At 43.4% G+C, this 22881-nt stretch overlaps 1 protein-coding gene and 4 non-coding genes across 5 annotated transcripts in view; 3 read left to right on the plus strand and 2 right to left on the minus strand.

Moving 5' to 3' along the window:
* The window catches only part of DNAJC5B (DnaJ heat shock protein family (Hsp40) member C5 beta), a 29153-nt gene extending 18395 nt beyond the window's left edge, over positions 1 to 10758 (plus strand). The window contains exons 2-4 of the mRNA XM_058816847.1: positions 440 to 653; positions 4912 to 5086; positions 10664 to 10758. Of these exons, the coding sequence (XP_058672830.1) occupies positions 440 to 653; positions 4912 to 5086; positions 10664 to 10758 (484 nt within the window). The remainder of the gene's footprint in view (positions 1 to 439; positions 654 to 4911; positions 5087 to 10663) is intronic.
* A 4874-nt stretch (positions 10759 to 15632) lies between these two features.
* TRNAY-GUA (transfer RNA tyrosine (anticodon GUA)) lies at positions 15633 to 15723 on the minus strand. The gene is given in 2 exon segments: positions 15633 to 15668; positions 15687 to 15723. It is a non-coding gene; the product is annotated as a tRNA-Tyr (tRNA).
* A 246-nt stretch (positions 15724 to 15969) lies between these two features.
* TRNAR-ACG (transfer RNA arginine (anticodon ACG)) lies at positions 15970 to 16042 on the plus strand. The gene has a single exon. It is a non-coding gene; the product is annotated as a tRNA-Arg (tRNA).
* A 1790-nt stretch (positions 16043 to 17832) lies between these two features.
* On the plus strand, positions 17833 to 17926 carry TRNAY-GUA (transfer RNA tyrosine (anticodon GUA)). Its single transcript has 2 exons — positions 17833 to 17869; positions 17891 to 17926. It is a non-coding gene; the product is annotated as a tRNA-Tyr (tRNA).
* A 3555-nt stretch (positions 17927 to 21481) lies between these two features.
* TRNAR-ACG (transfer RNA arginine (anticodon ACG)) lies at positions 21482 to 21554 on the minus strand. The gene has a single exon. It is a non-coding gene; the product is annotated as a tRNA-Arg (tRNA).
* Positions 21555 to 22881: the final 1327 nt, after the last annotated feature.

Here is a 22881-nt window from a genome sequence, read left to right on the forward strand (position 1 = left end):
GTGTGATCATCGTGCTTTTAAACAACCTTTAAAAAATCTTTATCTTTGCTAAAACCTGCTAAATGATGCAAACGAGTTGGCAATCATAATGCAACAAATGCCTGTGATTTATTATCATGTTGCAATCTGTGCTTTCATCATATATCACTGTCTACTTTATCACAGTAGCTGACTAGGTATCAATACACAAAGTTCATTCTCAGTGTAATAGGCACACCTCTTTCATCAAAACTTTCATGTTTGGTTCCTTTGTGCCACTTTTCTTCCACTGAGTACATCAGAGCTGGAAAAAAGAAGGCTGAACAGACAGTTCAAAATTATTATCACTCTATGAAAATATTTTTTGCAATGTTTTGCGTCTGTATACATGCACATATGCAGATGACTTATTTTCTTTCTCTTTTTTTTTTTTTTTTTGTATTTGTGTCTCATATTTAAGAAAACTGGCTCTGAAATATCATCCTGACAAGAATCCAGACAATCCAGAGGCTGCAGAAAAATTTAAAGAGATCAACAATGCTCATGCAACCCTGACTGATGTGTCCAAGCGAAACATATATGACAAGTATGGATCATTAGGGCTCTACGTGGCAGAACAGTTTGGTGAGGAAAATGTTAACACCTACTTCATGCTCTCCAGCTGGTGGGCAAAGGTAAGCTGTTATTCTCTTTTGGAAATCAAATGCTACAATGCACACTGACAATTGCATACACAAGGAAGCCCCTGAAACACATGATCTCTCTACAGGCTTAAAAAATAGTATGATCTGACTCTAAACTAAAAACTTAATGAAACAAAATTATCTGGAAAATTGACAGTGGCAGAATGTAACATAAGCTCAGACTAGCACTAATACAGAAAGTTTTCTCTTTTTTTAACCTGGTCTATAATTATAGTACATGTTTTGTAACACTTTCAGACATTAATTAGATTTGAATCTAGTGCTCCAGGTTAATTTTGACTTTCTTTTCTGTAATGACTAAATAAAAATGACTCATTAGTCAAGCACAAGAAGTCCCATTTATGTGACAACCAATTAATTAATTATTAAGGTACAAATTTAGCTTTTTTGCTATATATAGCACACAATGTAAGTAAGCAATAATAATACATAACACTATGATTATGGCATGATATATGTGCCTTGGTGATGGAGTGAGAGAAAGGAACTCAAAGAAAAGGTTAGAAGAATGGAATGGAAGAGAGTAGGACAGGAAGAGAATGATACAACAAAACCCTGCATATTGCTCAAGAAAAAACACAAAATGGGCTGTTCCACTCATGAAGGAGCTGGGTTCATTTGTTCCCTTATCACACTGGTGTCCTCTGATGTTTGCATATATCAAATTCAAGTGTTTCTGCAAATACTGAAATGTTACAGATGTGCAACACACAGAATTGCAAATGTGCAAAATCCATGCAGTTTCCATCCCACCTGTCTCCAGCCACAGCAGCCTAGGAAAGCTCTCTGCTGGGCTGTGACGGAATACCCAGGAAGATGATCTGTGCTGCTTGAAGCAATGTGATGACAGTTTTTATCTGAGAACTGTGGAACACAGAATTCTCTGTTCAGCAAGGAACAGGCCAGTGCTGCATTGCCCCACATTCCCCTTTAAGATGGGAAGTCACTTGGGCACTTTGGGGGTCTGAGAAACCATAATTTGACTTCTGGATCAGGATGAGGCAGAAGCTGCTCAAAAGCAGAACAGTGCATGAAACCAATGAATAAAGTACTGGTGTTTAAATCAAACTTGCAAAGGTGCTGCCCCTCAGAGGCTGGTTGGAGGCTGCCTGCTTGCAGCTGCTGTAGCTGCCTCCTGCTGCAGGCTGGACACCCCACCGTAGCTGCTGTCATCTCCTGATGGATCATTCCTTCTTGTCTTTGCTGCCCACCCTCTCCTTCTGCCTCTTTGTCATAGTTAGGTGGTCTCAGCGCTGAGAGGGCAACAGTGTGGAGTCCTTTAACAGTTTTTGGGAAAAAAAGATTTCCTTCACTGTTTCTTTTTTTTTTTTAACTTCTATTTTTCTTTTATTTGGTGATCTTTAATGGAGATTTTATGGAGTATAAAATCCTCTGGGGTCATAAAATCAGGTACAGAAATAACCACTGTGGCTTTGACTCATAAAGAGAGCAGTGGGGAGTAGAGAGAAGCTCATAAGTCCCTAACAATTAAAGGAGAAATGTGAGGATTGCTTCAAGCAAGCTGTATCCCAGAGGTGAGACAAGACATGAAGAGCAAAGTAATCACTGCTTCCTGGTTTTCAAGAATTTTTCACAAAATAATTTAAAATATGTATACAGAGTCATTTGAGGATTATCACAGATAGTCTCTCTATGCCTCCCCCAACCCAAAATCTTGCCACTCACCCCCAAAGCATAAAGGGGCCACCAAGTGGTTTTGTTAGTTAGTTTGGTTGTGGGGTTTTTTAAAATTTTTTTTATTTGCAAGACAAGCTCTTAGTATTTCTCATTTGTTTTTAACTCATGCACAAATGCTGGATCAATTTGAAATTTTTATATTGGTCATCATAATACTAGGTGAGTCTGAGGCATCAACTGCAGATGACCTCTGGACTCCTGATTTCCTCCATCCTGGTGGAGGACAGTAGGGACCACAGCCTTGGCTTGTTATCTTCCTCATTGACTGCACACATTCCTCTCCTTAGCACAGTCATACTGGGAAAATCTGACAGTTGCAAGGAGTTTTATCATTAGCAGTAAAGAAACTCAAATGAAAGGAGAAATGAAAAATTAAAATTACTGTTCTTTTTGAGAGTGCTAGACTTTTTAGCAGGCATATTAAACTGGGAATATAAAGACATGGGTAATGGGAGCTCAAATTACTTCTCCACTGGCAGGCATAGAGGCTGTTTGTTTAACTGTTTTAGCAAAAACCAATTCACCCTCTACCATGAAGACAGTTCATTGATAACATATATAATCTGATTTTTGATTTAACAACTATGATAATATAAGCACAAGAAATGTTGAAACATTAAAAGTATCATGAATAAACTCAATGTGTTTTCCCCTCTACGCACTTCCATTCTTTTTTTTTTTTCATTCTATACATTGTGGTAATTTATTCTTCATTATGGCATAAATGATAAACAGTCAGATAAGTTATTCTGGGAATTATGGCACTGTTTCAGGTGTCCATTAGAAGGAATGCATTTTATGACAAAAAATCTGAGTCCTTCTTTTCATTAAAAGCACCTTGCTCACTCTAGATACATGCTCATATTAATATTAGGCATATAAATAGTCTTATTACCTTCAAAGATGCCCCAGCCAGCCCCCACTAATGTTAGCTCAGACATGCATACATAATTTTATTTGCATAGCTCCATTGTCTGAGTTTGACAATATCCTGACATTTGTGCTTACTTTCTTCCTCAAGCAGCATATTGTCTTAGGAACACAACAAATACTTGGCAGACTGGAAAACTGTCATGCTAAAGCCAGGCTGTACCTCCAATCCATATATAGCTGGTACCACAAAGCTGTGCTGCTTTTACCCACACCTTCAGAGAATCATGGAATGGTTTGGTTTGGAAGGGACCCTAAAGATCATCCAGTTCCAAGCCCCTGCCATGTGCAGAGAGACCCCCCACTAGAGCAGGTAGCTCAGAGATTGATTCAACCTGGTCTTCAACACCTCCAGCAATGGGGCACTCATAACTCCTCAGGACAACCTGTTCCACTGCCTCATCACCCTCACAGTGAAGAATTCCTCCCAAATACCTAATCTAAATCTACTCTCTTTCCATTTATTTCTACATATCAGCTCTGATTTGCTTTCCAGGAATGTCACTTGTTTTCCTTTGCTCTTATACCATTATGTCCATGAAGAGGTGTCCATGGAGATTTCCTCTGTGTCACAAACATCTCCATGTAGTCCTGGACCTACCCTGGGTCAGGAGCCAGGCTGCTGTCACATCCTCATGGAGCACGGACTGGCAATGCCAGCCTAAAAGCTCCCCTCCTACACGTCCATTGCTGCGATGCAGCACACACTTGAACATCTGGGGAGCTGTGCTGTGAACCCAGGCACTGACTTCATCTGAAGGAAGAAAGCTCTGTAAATATAAATTTTCTGGCTCTTGACTCTTTCCAAGATCTCTGGTCTTGGCCCCAGGCAATTGTGTTGGGTCTCCTGAATCCTCTATGCTTTGTGCCATGCAGACAAGAGCGATCAAAGGTGGGAACTTCTTGCTACCTGAGTCCCCAGATCAAGGATGCATAGTCTGAGGACTATAATTTAGGAGGTGTCACCTGTGTGGTCCTGCACAAGCTAATGGGGCGAGAGAGAGGCACCCACAATGGGCAATTCACATACTCTTATAGCTGAACCTTCCCCTGGAAGGGCTTTTAACTTCTCTTTGACTGTGTGGGGAGTCCATAGCAGCCACATCCAGTCCTAAACTGGATGCCTTATTTCAGTGGCCAAAATTATGTGGGATGCATCTGGGTCTTTACTTCTTTTTCTCTCAGCTTTGTTGTTGACAAGAGCTTGCCAGTAAATAAGTGTTTGCAAAAATGATCTTGGGCAAATGAGTCATTTTAAAGATGGAAATGAGTCATGTTAAGGTGGGTAGGGTTTTGCATACTGCCTGGAGAGTTTTTCTGAGGGCCATCAGCAGAACAGCAGACTTTGAAACCTTGAGCATGTGGGGGCCTGTTGGTTGGTGTCTTCTTTGTGGATTTGGTCCTTAGTGACAAATAGGAAGTTGTGGGTGAGAAGGGATTTGGAAGACCTGGCCCTTGTTCAGGCACAGGGACAACAGGTGGACTCCTCTGAGTGCCAAGCACTTAGGAACCAGAGTTCTGCCTTCAGCTGTAAGAGACAGCCACAAGTTTGGGGAAGGTCACTGCTAACAGGACTTTCATCCTGCTGTGTTTAACCCAGGGCCTGTTTGCAGTCTGTGGTTTGCTGACTGGCTGCTACCTCTGCTGCTGCCTCTGCTGCTGCTTCAACTGCTGCTGTGGAAAGTGCAAACCAAAGGCACCCGAGGGGGAACAGCAGGAGTTCTGTGTGTCTCCAGAAGATTTGGAAGAGCAAATTAAGAACGACATGGAAAGAGGTGTGTATTGTAGGGGCTTACTGTGTGGCAAAGCTGTTCAAAACAACCTTTAAAGCCTGTAGTCCAGATGTTCTGCTCACAATGCTGAGGCTGCTTCCAGACTTCAGTGGAGACGTGCCAATTCACTCTAGCAAAGACCACAACACAGTGAACCTCCCAAATTATGCATTAATGCAAAACCAAACTTATGGCACTTACAACTAAACATCTCCTGTATCTCTTATGAGACACTTACAAAATAAATGTCTTAGGGCTCATTTTAAGAGACAATGTTCATCCTCTAGCCTCCATGCCCACATTCCTTCGTATCCTAGATCCTATATTCCTACATTAGGCTCAGCTGGACTGGTGCCTGTCACATCTGATTGACCTGAATAAGCTGTCATTCAGACTTTAGTTGTGTAAAATTTATCCCTGCTTGTGGTGGATATTGTACCCATTCAAGAGAAGGCTTCAAGAAAATATGCCAAGTTTCCAACAGTAAGGTTGTGCAGTAACCCAGGAGAGCATGCATGGGAGGTATCATGATCCTGTCCCTCTCCCATAAAGCCCCTAAGCTTCTCACTTTCTTCTGCAGTAACAATTCTACCTTATTCAGGCCTTGGATAAAATCCAGGTGTAAACTAATCCTCTCAAAAATGTCTGTAGTTCCTGGCCCATTTAATTCTCTGGTGTGCTTCATGGTGGAGCGGGCAAGTGCTAACTTAGGGGCAAGAGGAACAGGGAATTTAGGAGCCAGGAACATGGGCCTGTGGCAGCAGAATGACCTCCACAGCAGGTCAGCCTCTTTTTTTGCCTTTGCTGCATTCCCCCAGCTGCACGTTCAGGTTTTGGCTATGCCAAGGGATGATGGAGGTGATTTCCTAATTTGGCACTAGTATGGGATGCATGCTCTGAACAAAGAGTCCTGTCCCAGTGTGCCAAAGACGGGCAGTTTTGTCTTCATATTCAGGGGAAGCAGAAACATCTAAAACTGGATAGATATGTACAGGTGCTCCAGCAATAAGAACCCAAGGTACCAGGGAAGGACTGAAGACACTTTTCAGTTGCAAATGTATATAAACTATGATTAAGATTATGGGTTTTTTAGGAGGAAGGACCTAAGTCAGCTCACTCATTTTCTCTTCCATTGTTATAGAAGATCTTAAACTGTTATATTCTTATGTTTATTATGCTTAAAATAGCACTGCCAGATTGCAAATGTCATGTTCCCATAGCAGTAAGAAATTTTTCCCCCCCCAACTTTTCACACAAATTTACCCTTCCATAAATATGTAACAAAACACTTGTAGTGGTTGAAACAAATGCTATTTTTATAACCGCTATGCCAATGTGTGGTGGTGTTTTTAAGCTGATTTTGCCTTGAGGCATATCAAGGTAAACACAGTCAGCTTAAAAACTGATCATACTTAATCAGTCTCTGCAAAGGCAATAAAAACTACTTGTGAAAACTTTATAACCACAATACTGTGAGACAAAACTAATAAACTTTACATTAGGCACCCGAACAGTGCAAATCTAAAGTGGGTCTTGTTCTTCATGAGTCTCTGATACCAAAGCCAAGTCTAAAGTAGAAGGATGGACTTTTGAAGAATCAGAATGCTTAATTTCTGCCTGTTTTCTTAATTTGTTTATTTTTAATTTGGTTTATATTCATTTTAATTCTCCCTAAAAATCCAGAACAAAATTCCCCAGTGCTCTTTCCTTCTGGCACAGGTACCAGAAGGTATTGGTGTGCTTTAATTTTAGGCCCCCTTGACATCCCTTTACTCCCACCAAGTCCCACTGAGACCAAATTAAAAATTAATTTTAAATGCTTAGCAAAGTACTAGTCTGAAAAAATAACCTAATATGGAATTTCATGTTTTAAGTATTTGGAAGACAGTATTAAATACATAGGTAGGGTCTGAAGGAAACTAGATTTTTATACCTTTCCTACCCTCCTCTTCAGTCTGGCTACATTTTCCTCCTAATCAAAACCAGCAAGTCTCAGTAAAGCAGAAATCTCTTTATTTTAAAAGAGATCAACATATAAGGAATAAAATAAAAGCTTTATGACAAAGAGTAACATGAGCATCTTTCCTGCAGCTGAAAGGAAAACAGGCTATGCATTTAGGAAAAAAAAAGAATGACAACCAGATCAAAGTGTGCTTCCTCTCTTCCTTCTTCCTTTGTCATCCCAACTTCAGGCATACTGGCCAGAAAGACACAGCTGACTTTTAGAATAGCAAAGACTGTGCTTTTTTGAATGTTAAGCCATAGAAATTAATACTCATGCCTTCCTTTAGGTAAATAATAGAAATGTTCCTGTATGTAATTCAGAAACAAACTGTGTAATTCAGAATCACTTGTGCAGCAGATTTAATTTTGGAAGAGGAGATTCTATTAGGATCCAAGTTCTTTGCATTCCCTCTGAGCACAGAATGAGCATTCCAGCCAGTAATTAATTTCTCTGCTTCCTGCTGTCCCCAGCATCTACAGTATTGCTAACCAGAACTTCTCACTGAGGTCAAACGTAGATTTTTCAAGCTAAGGCCCCACTAAAACTATCCAAATATTTTTTAATCAGCCATTGTTTTCTGAGGAATGCATCATTGATAAAGCATCAAAATTCCTGATGCTACAAAGCTCTGAGACTGAGCCCTTAGCAGTTGTGCTCAGTGGGAGCTCCCTGCTGCTGGCTGCACTGCCCAAAGGAGTTGAGATTTAGACCTCAACTAAAATGTCAAACTGGCATGTCAAACTGGCATGACTATAATAATTTTTCAGTTCCTCACAACTCTCAATAACAAAATTAAGGTTTTACACGGTTGATTTCATTCATCGAACGAACATACCATAAAACATAATTATTATTGAAAAAGAAAGAGGTGTGAGGCCAAAGGTTCAGCAATCCATTCCCTAAAATGTAAGAGCAAAGTGAGTTGCCACTGAAATCAACATAATCATGCCAAAGGCTTCAATTCTGTTGATTTGCTATTTCTTTAGAAAAAGAGAATTTCTAGGGGCATTTATATTCCCCTAGAAGAAGGGTTAAGTCAAATAAATGTCACTAGATCTAGTGCTCAGATAGTTCAAGGTCTCCCTTGAGAGCCTCATTTTACAGCATGTATTTCCAGGGGTAAGATGACCATCAGAACTAAAGGAAATTAGGGGCTTGCAAGCTCTGGCATATACTTAGCTTACAAGGATTTCTCCTCATAATTATTGATTTGAACCAGAAGACTCTGACCTAATACAGAGCAGAAAACCAAAAATTAAATGTTATGTTTGGGCTATTACATTTTAAAGATGACATTTTTTGGTGTTTCAGATCAAACATGACATTAGAAAGGTGCAAAATAAGGTAATCTGTGGTATCCTGCCATGATGTTACAGGTAACCTGTCAAAATGCACTGGCAGAGGGAAGTATCACTCGCTTGCCTGCAGCACAGACACGTGCAACACTTCAACACTTTCCCACACACATGGGGCAGGTTGACAGATTTTGCTTCCACTGAAGTTGATGGTAAAATTTTTGTTAACTTTTGTGTTCCCGGAGGAGGTGACATTGGAATTTGGATTGCCTTTGTACTTCAGGCTGTAATGATGCACTCAAAGCAGTTTGGCAGGTCTGTTCTCTCCTGTTCGGTTATCGTTGTAGGAACAAAGCAAGGCATTTCTAGACCAACTTTTATTTTACAGAAAATGAATTCTGGGAGAGAAAAAAAAGGACAAGAATAAAAGAACCTGAGTAGAAAAAATACTTTCCCAACTCAGAAGCAAAAAGTTTTTATCACTTCATTGTCTCCTCCACACTCCATATGATACAAATGTAGGCGAACAGTGAGCAGGAGCTATCTATAGAAGGCAGTTTAAACTGTGAATTCTGCCTCACCTCCATTCTGCAGCTTGCCATTAGCAGACTATATTTGTACAGTTTATTATTCTATGGGTCCCTGTTCTGCTAAAAAACCCTATAATAAGTCTTAGAAGGGTGCAAGCAGCAAAATGCTTGGTGAGGGTGTCAGCTAAGAGCTGTCTGCAGATCGGCTGGAGGCAACGCGACAGATTTGCAGTGGGTCCTGCTCTCCTGTTGCACACCTGGGTATCACAGCAAAATGAACTGCTAATCTCTGCCCTCCATCAACAATCTTCCCGAAAATGAACAACTTGGAGGCAGAAGTGGGCGGGAGAGAATGCTGCTCAGAAATCTAGAAAACACACAGCAGCTTAAAAATGGATTGGAACTGCCAAACTAATATGAGCCTGAGCTGAGCTCAAAGCATTAATTACTCATATACTTTTAGAAGTTATGAAACACGTCTGTCTTTGACCTTGTGTCTAAATATGGAATTGCCCATACAGAGAAGCTGCTTGGCATTTAATCATTCTTGCCTCTCACCTTGACAGAGTCAAAGTTGTTCTACCCCCACTGAGTGGAAGCCGTATGGCATGCAATTAGATTCCTGCTCTGGGTTAAGTTACTCCTGTACATTACATCTTTTGCCCATGATTCATCCCATCAACTGTCATGTAAACAGAAGGAAATGTCAGATGAGATTTTTTTCCCTGAACAGTTGGTCATTTGGCAAAAAAAGTAATAATTTGTATTCGATTACTGTGAAGACTCTGTTAGTATCAGGATATAGACAGTCCAAAGTTTTCATACATGAAACATTTCACTAAGATGGCTGAACTTGTAAAAGTCGGTCTCTGAGACTTGAGTACTTCCCTCCCTCCAAAAAACATGTGGGTTGGAAAAAGGCCCAGAAGAAGCTGGCTTACTGCACTTACTAAATCTTGTTCTTTATCAGATGGAACACAGTAGCCATCAAGGAACTCTGTAAAGACTTCACTTCTACTTTCCTCCACTCTACAACAAATGAATTTTATAGATATATTGGAAAAGTAAACACAAAATTGCACGGAGTGAGAAAGTACACAGCAGTAGGGATTTATAGAGTGATAATATGAAGTTTTGGCAGTTCCAAATTCATTAAAATAGTAATTCCTAGAGTCCTATTGCATATACATTACATAAGATTTCAAATTCAATTTAACATTTTTATTTAACTAGCTGGCTTTCAGGATAGATATGATTTCTCTCCTCTCAAGTGTATTATTATTACTGCTCACATATTTTTTCCTTTTAACCCTCCTCCTTCTTTACTGTTAACTCTGCCTTCTTCAAGACTCATTTCTGTCCCATTTTCACAAACACTATCAAGGTTAGTGCTCGCTGACTCACAACAGCTCTGATTATATTCTGCCATTTGTAGGAACAAGCACTTGCTATTAGAACAGGCAGGAACCTTTAGCCTGCAAGCTCTGCAAAGCACCAGGCAGAGCAAGTGTCCAGTCTAACAGCAGCAGCAACACCCAGAAACCTGCCATTGTATGAGGACTAGGAGGAAGAACATTTGTAGGTTTGGTGTGGGCAATGTCACCTTGTTGGTACCCACACAGCTGTCTGTGAAACCAAATTAAGCTGTAACCAGAAGAGCAAATGAAATGTTGTGGTGCTAACAAGAAATCTGACTTTGGTAGCAAGTGAAGGGTTCTTAAAGTAATCTTTGTATTCCTCTCCAATTTAGATGGAGAAACTCCTATTACGCTTCAGCCGACTAACGTCACTGAGAAGACACAACTGATTGGGGACAGCCACCGGAGCTACCACACTGAGTCCTAGGGCAGGCCAGGGACCTGCTGGACTTCTCACTGAGTCTCACAGTGAGAAAAACATGAGATAAGTCCTGCAGCCTGTGTTCATAGTTTTTAAGCTAATAAAAAGTAACATGAGAGTAATTTCCTACCAAGGCAGAATCTTGCTCTATGCTACTTCCAACAGGTTGATATCTGCACGGTGTATGGAGATACCCACGGCCTGTACAGAGCATGCTGGTCTCTCACAGCTTCAAATTGTCTTTCCCTCTAATAATATTCCCTTTGAGATAGCTGGTCTTCTCCCTGCCTGCATCTGTAGTTTCACCTCCCAGACACAGTCCTGAGTCCCTTTATGGACACCCTGGCTGTACCTCCCTGCCCCAGGAACCTTCCCTGGATGCAGCAGTTTTGCTGGATGGGAAACATTCCTGTGAGGGAGCCCCAGAAGTGCTCTTTAGCAGGTCTCAGAGAGAAAGTTGTTAGCAAGACAGATGGGGCTGTCCTTCCCAGAGAAGAAGTGCTCTTTGGAGGGCAGCTAGTGGCTTGCTGGGACCCAGCTCTGGTAATTATAAATCCTGAACCAAGACAAAGTGCTAGGAGATTTTTCTGATGGTTGTTACAGTGCGGGTCACTCCAAATCCAGGAGCCTCATCCAGAAGCACACATAGGCTCTGTTGTCTTCCCCAGCAAAAGCTGCAAACCCATGAGACAAACCCTGGGCTGTCTCAGAGCCTCTCTCCTCCTCCCAGGGGCCTGTGGCAAAGCTCCTCCTTTTGGTTCCCAGCCAACAGCATTCTGCCAGCTGCCTCCCTGTGCCGTGCCCTTGGCTTGTGGCCCTGCTGCCCTGCTGGCACTGGGCTGGGAGCCACCACGCCAGCACAGGCACTGGGGCTGTGGGAGCACCAAGGACTTGGCAGGGAAACAAGCAGCAAAGGAGTGACCGTCCTCCTCAGCAGCTCATTGGGGTAAGACTGAAACCTCCCTTCTGCACCAGGCACAGGTGCTTTAAGAGCACATGGCATGATTTTAAATAAAGAGGCAGGAATAAGGTGTGTGTTCAGGTGCACCACTGCACAAATGAGTGGACATACATGTGGCCATGGCTAAAGGGAGCATGAAGAACTTAGGCCACTAATTTGTAAGAGCTAAAGGAATACCTCTTAAATCTTAAGCTTAGCACTTCACTGATTTGACATAGTAGTTTAAGCCTGAGGCAGTAGAATTTCTTCTTATTGATCATTTTACATCAATCATTGTCAGTTTTGTGTATTTGCTATTTTTGCATGCTGTGGTCTAAAGGGGGGTCACAGTGTTCCACTAAATTATACAGACATGTGAATATATAACAAGCTGAAACTGTTGTTCCCTTGCTTGAAATTGGATTCTGCAGTTGTGAAACATTATTATCTTCCTTCTATTCTCGCCTTTGACATCAAATGTCATTCAGCTAAATATATTGGGAAAAGAATGTGTTTTATAGAACCAGCTGTAAGTCCAAAGTCAAGACATACCACTTTCAGTGTTTCTTTAAAAGTTCCATAACACAAGGATATTTTCAAGACCATTACTTCCTGTTCAAGTTACATATCTGTTCTCTGGATACAGGCACTGGGGACAGCCAACATGCACATTGCCTTCACAAATGGCCCTGGTTTTCTGCTTCAGAAAAGAGGGAAGATGCTGACATGGCCAGAGTGCACAGGCACTCATTTCCCTCCTACCCACAGGCTCCTCTTTGCCCTCAGTTGCAATGGTTTTGGAAACCACTCGTGTGTACGTAATTCCAGACCACCATCCTACCTGCCCACTGAGGATGTGCCCATCCAACCCAGCGGTGCCAGGGGAGGGGGCAGATGCCACCATCCTGCCACTGAGGAGACATGACCCCAGAGGCTTGTCTTTCCAGTGGCAGCCGAGTGCTGTACATCTTCCCGTCAGGGGGATGGATCAGACAGCACTGGGGTGCTGTGAGATGGGCAGAGCCCAGAGACTGGCACTCCTCTTTTGCCTTTCTCCCCTTTCCAGAGTGTTTGTTCTAGCATAGGGCAAACACTCTGGGGACATTGTTGTCCCCAGTGAAGGAGTAGGGAGAGCACATAGTACATAACAAATCTGCAGGTGAAGTAATTTGCTAAGTTTCACTGTCTGGTAGAGAAATTTAGTGTGAAAATGTCTAAATGTTACCTAGTGACTATTTCCAGCAGAGAGCTGAAAGAGACACTGGGAGAAAAGTCCAGTGTAAAGCTATGTTTTATACGTGGAATCCTTTCCCATGTGAAATCCATCCTACTTTTCCCTGGAAGTCATTGGGAATTGCACCCTTGATTTCAACAACAGCTACAGAGCAGGCCTAAAGCCAGGGAGGAAGAAGTAAATCCCATAATAGCAAAAGCAATTGGGGAATTTTTTCACATGCAACATCTCTGATGGGTCTATAGGGCCAGACCCAAAGTTCACCAAAACCAAGGAAATTTTCTCCATGGTCTTGAGATGTACCACAAGTCATGTGGTTCTTATTTACACTTTCTAAATGAGAGTCTTTTCTTGGGAAAGATTTATGGCTGGATCTCACAGTGTGAAGCAAAGATGGACAAGCTGCTGCATGTTTTACAGACACAGGGTTCTGTACAGAAGAGCCACAACACATTTGTTAGCATGTCAGTTAGCAAAAAATCTTGGAAGAAACCAGTGACCAAGCCTCTGAGGGAGTTGTCTAGGACCTGCAGCTTAAAGATCTGAGTGTCTGAACTCATGGTTTAATTTCAAATGGGTAACTTAGTTTTTAAAGTAACAGAGCATTTGTGTTTCTCATTGATGTGAAGATCAGTATTCTGAGGACATGTGGAGATAGAATGATAAAGGATTTCAGGACTTACCTCTTCAATGTGATTTTGCTCCTTTGTTTGCTTTTCAGAAAAGTTCCTAACATGAACACATGCTAGCATTATCTGCTTTTGTGTACAGTTCAGTTGCACACCCAGAAATCTTCTCAAAATGTACAGATTCTCAATTTTTTTTCTCTGTTTTGCAACATTTATTTATATATAAACTTCCATGTATTCAAATCTACCTTGGCTGTCAATCATTCTGACTAATAAAAGTTGTATGTATGAATTGTAGCACTCCCTTTACCTTGCCACACCACCAACAACTTCATTCCAGTAAGAGCTAGAGAAGCTGTTGAGACAGCTGGCCCAAGTTATGGGTTTGCTCCTTGGCAAGTGTCAAATGGCAGCTCAGGGTTTCCCCGAAGAGGAACTAGCTCTTGGATTGCAGCAGATGTGCCCGCCCATGCAAAGCAGACAGACCCCTGGCCTCACATTTTAAATTCTTTACTTAATGCAGAATGCTTGTAAAAGAAATCATCAGTGTGACAAAGTAATGTAACACAGTAGTTTCACTGGAATCAGTGCCCATATGGAACAATTTCCCCCAGCAAAAGGTGTGTGCAGAGGTGGGAACCATGGTGCTGCTGAGGACAGCAGCAGACATCCTGAGACATCCAGCAGCACACTCTGCATCTGTTCAAGAGCCAGCACAGAGTGCCAGAATATCTGGGCATGGTACAAGACAGGAATATTTGTCAGTAGGTTGGTATCCAGCCTCCGTGACCACAAAAGCCCAAGCATTTGAAAAATGGACAAGGGGCCGCTGTTTTGGCTGTATGTATCCCAGAGATCTGTTCCTTTGTGTGCTTAGATATTATCACATACCCAGATTCACTCAAAACACCAAACAGAAGAGGCAGCATAGACAATTTAGGTGCACCACCATGTAACTAGTTATTTAGGCAGTTTGTGCACTTTTACTCTTCACAACAAGTTTGTGGGATAAGCCACAATGCTTAATACAAAAAACTTCAAACATAATTGCATGTCACTTAGTTTGATTGCCTACCTTGTATAAGAATGAATACCGATATGATTTCAGTCAAAAAGAATTATATCTCTGCCTCTTTGTAGAATAAAATCACTAAAAAGAATTGAAGAAGAACGCTAAACTGAGCGCAGTTAAAATTATTGATTTTTTTCCTATGTTAGAATTTCCTGTAGAAAAGAGTGTGCTGTTATGAACCAGGGAGAAAGACCACAGATGACCATAACCCCCTTCCTTCCCTCCACAAACTGAAGTCAGCTCCCTCATCACATCTGGCTTCTCCTTTCACTTGGAGAGATGAATAGGTAGAGGGTTTTGTACAAGAGGGCTCAGTCCTTTGTGCCGGTTTCACCCATCCCAGGTTGGGAAGGCAGTAAGACAAGACAACTTGTAGGTGTGGTAGCTGACTCCTATAATAGATAGACCCAGGAATGACACACAATTTTCAGCTAAAGGAGAGAGTCAGTACATGCTAATCTTAGAATGGGTTGGGTAGGAAAGGGCCTTAAATATCATTCAGTTCCAACCCCCAGCCATGGGCAGGGATGTGTCCTGTCCAGCCTAGACTTGAACACTTCATTTGGCTGGATAAGAAAATGTGTTCATTTTGTGGCAGCATGTACAAATACAGCCTTATGCTGTAAAAACAGTGTCTAGACATTTGGAAGAGAGGAGACTTGGAAAAATGACCTTCAGAATTTCAACATCCTAATTAACTGCGATGAGACAAAGGGATCTCAGCCGGTATCCTCCTGCACTGACTTGCTTTGTGGCACATTGGAGTATGAGCACACATGTCGTTTTCCTTTGGAAATTCAGGAGTGTTGGCAGTCTTGCATTAGGCCCAGCATTCTCTGCTTCCGCAGGAACAGTCGCTCCTGAGAGTGAGACACAGCGCACAGGCTCGGTTTACGATGCGGCTGGAACTCTTCTAGAAAAGCAACTGTATCTGCAAAAGGCTAAAGAGACAATTGCTAAAGATTGATCTTTGGATGGAAGGGGGAAAACAAAAAACTTAGCGTCTCCTTCGAGCCGGAATCGAACCAGCGACCTAAGGATTCCCGTGGGGCGTAACCGCTACAGTCCTCCGCTCTACCAGCTGAGCTATCGAAGGGACCTGCCAGTCACACTGCCGCCGCGCACCAAGACCGCAGCAGGCCCGCCCCGCGCATGCGCAACACGCAGCGTCTTCGGGCGGACCCGATGGCCGGTCGCGGGGCAGGGCGGGAACGCCGGGAGCTCCCCCTGTCACAAGGGTGGGGCGGGCTCCGGGCTGTGAGGGGTGCCCGGAGGTGCGGGGGACGCCCGGCGCCCCTGCTCTCAACTCTACATAACGGTGGGGAAAGCGCATCTCTGCGTAGGGCCAGTGGCGCAATGGATAACGCGTCTGACTACGGATCAGAAGATTGTAGGTTCGACTCCTGCCTGGCTCGCATTGTTTTTTTTCCTAGCCGTGATCGTGCGTTGAGGGGGCTATGGTTTTCCTTCTGATCTCATCATCCTGGCTTCTTAGATTTCTCTTTTCTTTTTCTATCTGATCTCATCATCCTGACTTCGTCAGGAACAGAAGTGACAGGACAAGGAGCAACAGGTACAAAATGAGGGGGGAAATTTAGATTAGAGATCAGGAAGAAATTCTCTGCTGTCAGGCTGGTGAGGCACTGCAGTAGGTTTCCCAGGGAGGCTGTGGGGCTCCCAGCTCTGGCAGTGTTCAGGATGAGGATCAGGCCTTGAGCAACGCCTGATAAAGCCTGAACAAGGCAAGTGTGTCTTGGTGAGAGGCGTCCCTGTCCCTGACAGGCAGGTAAGGACCAAATGATCTGTAAGGTCCCTTCCAACCCTTAAAATTCTGTGATTTAACCCCATTTGTCTGCCTGGTAGTGCTGTGTTTTCCAAAGCAAAACACCACTGTAGGCTTAAATTTTTCAATTTTTTTTTTCAAATTACCCCAATTAACACACCATTACATTACATGGGGGAGAAACCTGGCCCTGGGAGAGGAGCAGAGCAGTGTATGCCACATTGGCCTGACATTCTGTGGTTACTGCCACAGGTGACATCAAAGAAAACAACCAGGAGGTCTCTGGAGGCAGAAAACAACCCTGCTGTGATCAAGAATGTTGTTTACATTCTAATTATCCCTTAGTCTTCAGAAGTGCAAGAAGATCCGTGTTGTGAAGTTGCATGAAAAGTGTGTGATTTTGCAACAAAACCCAAACATTTTTCATTTACATAAAGGCTATGCAGTGTATGAAGAAGAGCTTGCAAGCAGGAGAGGCAAAGAAGGCATTCCCAATGTTTAGACTGAAGAGCACACCATAGCTTCAGAGTAGCCAGTTATCAAATCACAGAATGGTTTGGGTTGCAAGGGACCTTTAAAGGTTACCTGCTTCCACAATGAGCAGGGGGACTAGCTATCTTCAGCTCAATCAGGTTGCTCAGAGCCCCAGACCTTGGATGTTTTCAGGGAGGGGACATTCGCCACCTTTCCAGGCAACCTCTTCCAGTGTTTTCATGAAACCCACTGTAAAAAAATTTTTCCTTCTATCCAGTCTAAGCCCACCCTCTTTCAGTTCAAAGCCATTACTCCTTGTGCTGTTACTACATGCCCATGGAAAAAGTCCTTTCCAGCTCTGCTGGAACCCCTTTAGGTACTGGAAGGTGGTCTGAGGTCTCCTGGGAGCCATCTCCAGGCTGAACGACCAAAATTCTCTCAGCCTGACTTCGCAGGAGAGTTGCTTCTACCCTCTGATCACTTGGTGTCCCTCCTCTGGACTCGCTCCATGTCTTTCCTGTGCTGAATCCCACAGAACTGGACAAAGCAGCGTGAGGATTCGCATGTCCCAGAAGAAGTGGTTCACAGGAATATGAATAAATAACTGTGGTATCTCATGAGTGCTGCCAACACCTGGAAGTGATGCGTGTGTGTTGCTGTGAAGGGCCCTGCTTTTGCTTCTCGACGCACGGCTGTGCAAAAAACCACACGGCCCAGGCAGAGTCCAACCTCCACTCTCCACATTCGTAGTTAGAAGTGGAGAGTTCGTGGCGCCATTACGCCATTAGCTGACCCCTACACTCAGCTCCGGCCGCGGCCCAGTGACCGAACCCGCTTCCCGCTTCTCGCCCCCGTGAGGGTCGAGGCTGCCGGGAGCATGCGCAGAACTGTGCACGGGGCGGGGCTGGGCGGTGCCTTGTGTGGCCGCTGGGGGGCTGGGGTCGTGTCCCTTCGATAGCTCAGCTGGTAGAGCGGAGGACTGTAGAGGCCGTCCCCTCCCACAGGAATCCTTAGGTCGCTGGTTCGATTCCGGCTCGAAGGAGACAGCAAGTTTTCTTTTCTGAGACCGGAGCACGGCTTCACTCCCGCTCAGGAAGGCGCTCCTAGAGCCGTTTACAAACACGTGTGATTCAAGCAATTCACCTTTTTTTATTCTCTCCTGAGGGGAAGCAAAAAAGAGAAAACACTACAAAGAAATAGCAGCCCTACAGTAAATACTGATATACGTCTTGCAGCGATGCTTTTGGAAGTGCTTTGTTGTTTTCCATAAAAATATTATTATTATTATGTTTGCTAAAACTATTATTAATTATTATTTAATGAGATTTAATAAATAATATATTATCATAACCACAGAATTGTTAGGATTGGACCTCTGGAGACCCCCCCCTGCTGAGGTAGAGTCACCTAGAGCAGTTTACACAGGAATGCATTCACAGGAATGTCTCCAGAGAAGGAGAGTCCATTACCTCCCTCAATAGCCTGTTCCAGTGCTCTGCCACCCTCAGTGTAAGGAAGTTCTCCCTCATGTTGAGCTGGAATTTCTCTTTACGGAGCTGGAATTTTAGTTTATGGACATTGCTCCTTGTCCCATCACTGGGCACTGCTGAAAAGAGTCTGGCTGAAAAGAGTCATGGCACCCACCTCTGAGATACTTATATGAATGACTTAATGAGATTCCATCTCAGTTTAATAATATCTATTTAGGATGCTTGTATATGAAGCCAAAAATAATTAATAAAATAACTTAGTTCAGTCTTAGCTAGTTTTGTTAGGTCTTCTTTCCCCTGGTGATCCTTTGTGTTCCACTCTGGACAGTCTCTCCTCATGTTGCATGTTGCTTTATGTGATGCCAAACAATCTGTCCTGATTGGGCTTTCTGTGGTGCCAGATAATCCTTACAAAGCAGGGCTGTGAGCACCCCAGCTGATAGGAGTGGGTGAAAGTCCTCCACTGTCTCTTGACTTAGGGTGACAGATGTGATGTTTGGTCCTTTGGATGTGCCAAAAAGGGTGACATGGGATGTTCCAGCAGAATGGGGAGCAGAGGGAGAGGAGTCATAGAGGTCCTTACACAGAAGGGGTTTAATGCAGACAGACATGGGCTTGCTTTGGACATAGTTAATAAGAAAGCCAGCACTCATACTCTGCTTTTTTCTCTCCTGTGTTCTATTGTTCCTTTTTCCTTCAAGTCTTCTTTTCCATTGCAGGTGCTACGTGGGGTGCAGAAAAACATGCTTGGCAGCAGCTCCTGGCTTGGAGAGAGTAAACGTGTCTGAAAGTGTCCAAATCTGTCTGCATAGCAGGGGGAGAATGGAAGTGAAGTTTTCTCCTTCAACAGAAGCCTGGGTGAGTCTTCTCTCTGAGTGGGAGTGTTTCTCTGGGGTAGATTTCAGATATGAGAGCAAGGAGGACCCACTCTCTGTGGGAATATAGTACCAACAAGATTATCAGCAGGGAAACAGATTTGTGAAGTTCAGGAAGAGTCAGACCTGCACGCTGCTTCTCTTTGTGCTTTACATCCCTGGCCCCAGATACCCCTTCATTAATTAGTGTGCTTTTGTGCATGCGTGCGGACATGCACACAGACACCAACAACAACCTTTTCTTCCCTTCTTCTCCAGCATGGTGCAGTGTATCCCTCTCAGGAGCTGTCCCATGAGGAAACCAGGCATGAAAACTTGCCTTTTAGGGAGCAGAGGCATCTCAGTGAGCACAAATTGAGGAAACATGTCTATTTCCTTAGCTGTCGGTTATCCCCACAACTTCATACTCACTAGCAGTCAAATCTGAATCCACAGTCCAAAAGCACATCCCTGTGCCGTTCCCTGGTGTGGGACAGACTCTGTTTAGGGCCAGAGATTTATTTTCTTCCCAAGATTCACCCCTTCCTGTATATACGTCTCTAAACTCCTTTGTTCCTTTTCACTGATTCAGTGGCAACTCTTTTCACTTCTAAAGGATCGCTTCCAAAATAAAAGCACACACATACTTTCTTCAAGAAAAGGGATCATCTCCTTTCTCCCTCTGTCTCCACCTCTAAGATATTTTTTTCTCTCCCACCCACTCAGAAAGTATTGACATGCATTTCTGTGTAAGAGTGTAATACTCCTGAGGGATAATGAAAGCCAGGAAAGAAAAAGAACAAAACCAAAAACCCTCACAAAATGTCCTGGTCTCAGAACTTCCTTTATGCAAAGCACCTATTCTGTCTCTTAAGCTACAGCCTGTTACATTCATGAGACTGTTTGGCTCAGCTTCCCATTCTTCTAGGACACGCTCATGGATCTAAAGGTACTAAATGCTTTTCACTACAGTAGCAAACTATTCAGTGCTTGCTTAATAGTGTAACTTGTGAAATACTTATTTAGGTGCAAGTTAATACTGACAGTCACCTGCAAGTGTATAAATATTTTTGTATCTGGTCTCCAGCAAGGGCCAATAATGAGCTCTGTGTATACAGTCTATTCAATCATTTCTATCACTTAATAATGGAAGATGCCAAAGATTATAAGAACCCCAATCATACAACATTTCACTCTGATACACTGGGTTGGTTACCAGAGTAGGGCACTTCCGGCAATCAAGGGATGAGGGGATTTTAAATAGCCTGATGGGTACAGGGGGGACACCTGCTGCTACAGAAAGGAAATTTTCAGGACCTGTCTTGTAGGAAAAGGTTTGTTTGTATTTCAAACAAAAGTTGTCACTTTTACTGGAGAAAGGGAAAACATAATAAATCTCATAGGAGTATGAGGGTAAAAAGTTTCAGTCTGCCTGAAGGACTTCAAAGGAGAGTTGGTGAAAATGTTCCTCTGTAACAAGGTGCTTGCTGATGGATGCAGTTTGAGATATGTGGCACACTCATAGAGAAGATGTTCTGCTGATTGCAAAGGTAGGAAACCACTGGAAATAAGAGAGCACTTTCCTGATTTTGTTAGTACTTGAAACTTTATTATTCCTTTATTGAGGAGCTCTTTGTCAGTGTATGTATTTTGAATATTGTAAACACATACTTCTTTTTGTACCCTAAGTACAAGAACACTTCCTTAGGTAGTCTTCGCCTGATCTAAGTGGGATTTCAGGGTTACCCAGCTATCAGCAGCTCTCTCAGCTCACATCCTGGGCACTTAGACATTATTTTTATCTCCTTGGCGCATTCCTCTGCCCCGTTTCAGCAGGAGGAATGAGCATGGATAAATGGATAAATGAGCATCTGCCAGGGTCAGCCAGGCTGGAGTGTGACAGTGGAAAACTGGAAGATGCTGGGAATAGATGTAAATATTGAAAGTTCCCATTGGGGTTGGGAAAGTTCCATGTAATAAATTATCTTTTCAAAAATAAGTCTGTTTGGTGGTGGAGTTGACCCAATCAAAAATTCCCAAGTAGAATGAGCAGGATGTCTGGGTATCAAAGTAAATGAACACAAAATCACATCTCCAGCTTTTGAACTGCTTGGTTGTTGAGATTGTTTTGGTTTGTTTTTAATTACTCAAGTTTTGCCGTTTTCCCTCCACTTATGCACAGAGGTGATTGTGTGGGAAGCTAGGGTAAGACTGGGGTTAGGAAGGCGACAAAGAATGTAAAACTGAAAATAACGAGCCAGGTAGGAGTCGAACCTACAATCTTCTGATCCGTAGTCAGACGCGTTATCCATTGCGCCACTGGCCCCCAGCTGTTCTTGTTTCCGCATGAGGGTGGTGCTATAATCTCCCAAAGGGACACGGGGTCGCCCCTTCTGATGCCCAGCACCATCAAAATGCAGAGGTTGCACAGTGGAAATCCTAATAGCCGTGTCCAAGCTCCGTACCTGATATTGATTCACTGTGAGGAGAAACTTTGAAAGTGCAAGCTGAGAATAAGTCCCATTGCGTCACCTGCTGCAATATCTATGCTCAAAGGAAAGCAGGAAAAACATCATAATGTCATCCAATTCCCAAATTCTGGCACATGTGTCATGCCCTTGTTGTCTGCCTGCCCCCAGCAGCCATTTGGGCCAGCAGAGCCTGCCTGTTCCCCTGGTGTCTGGAGGAGGAATCCCAGCTGGTGGGAGGAGCAGGAATCTGCTGTCTCCATAGCTCTGGAGCAGACCAGCCTTCACTCCACCCATGGTCCTGCCTCCGGGAAGGACCCCAGGTCAGACAGACAGAGCCTAGAGGGCTAGGACTGACACAGAGCTGATCTGCCCCGAGGGATAAGGGCATCTCTGAAGGCAGCCAGCACCAGCACCCCATCTTCCAGGCAGCCCTCACGCCACTGTCACACCAGTACCTCTCCTGTTACAACACACCTGACTCACGTCCACACGTTGGTTCCTGCCCTGTACTCTTGGTCTCTACCCCATAAATTTTTCCTGCAGCTCAGATGCCAGAGGTGATGCTCTTTGAACTGTCTGAACAGGCTTTGCCTCTGAATTCCTACAGAGCATCACATTGGTGCTTCACAGAGGTGGCTGTGAGGTCTTGGTCACTTGATATGCTCCACAAAGGCCACGAGGTCACAGAACTTGTTTTCCAGCTTTTACTCATCAATCACATGCAAAATAGATTTTGCTTTTCCAAGAAGAGATGGCGATTTATGACATTTTGGATTCAGCTTCAGGACCTCTGGTTGACACTTGCTGCCTGCTTTTCTGAGCCCTTTGCTTACCTTGTGGCAGTCAAATGTGTTGATCCACTACTGATAATAACTTGATGTCAGTGAGCTGCCAGCTTCTTTCCCATGGTAGCCTTTGTTTGATGTTTGAGTTCTGGCATGACAGTTGTCCATTCAGGCTTTTATGAACAGGTTTGTACCAGAGAGAGCCAGGATACTGGAAAAAAAGCTCTGCATATTCAGCCTTAGTTTTATTAGGCCAATGAAAACCAAACCAAAACAGTTAACCAGTGTTGTACGTTAGGGAGCTTGGGAAAGAGCATGAATGGCATTTTTTCCCATTCCTTAGAAGCAGGATGGGATTCATGCAACCTGCTGCCACAGAAAATGCTGGGAGCTGTTG

The sequence above is a fragment of the Ammospiza caudacuta genome, chromosome 1 (assembly GCF_027887145.1).
Source record: "Ammospiza caudacuta isolate bAmmCau1 chromosome 1, bAmmCau1.pri, whole genome shotgun sequence".
Lineage (NCBI taxonomy): Eukaryota > Metazoa > Chordata > Aves > Passeriformes > Passerellidae > Ammospiza > Ammospiza caudacuta.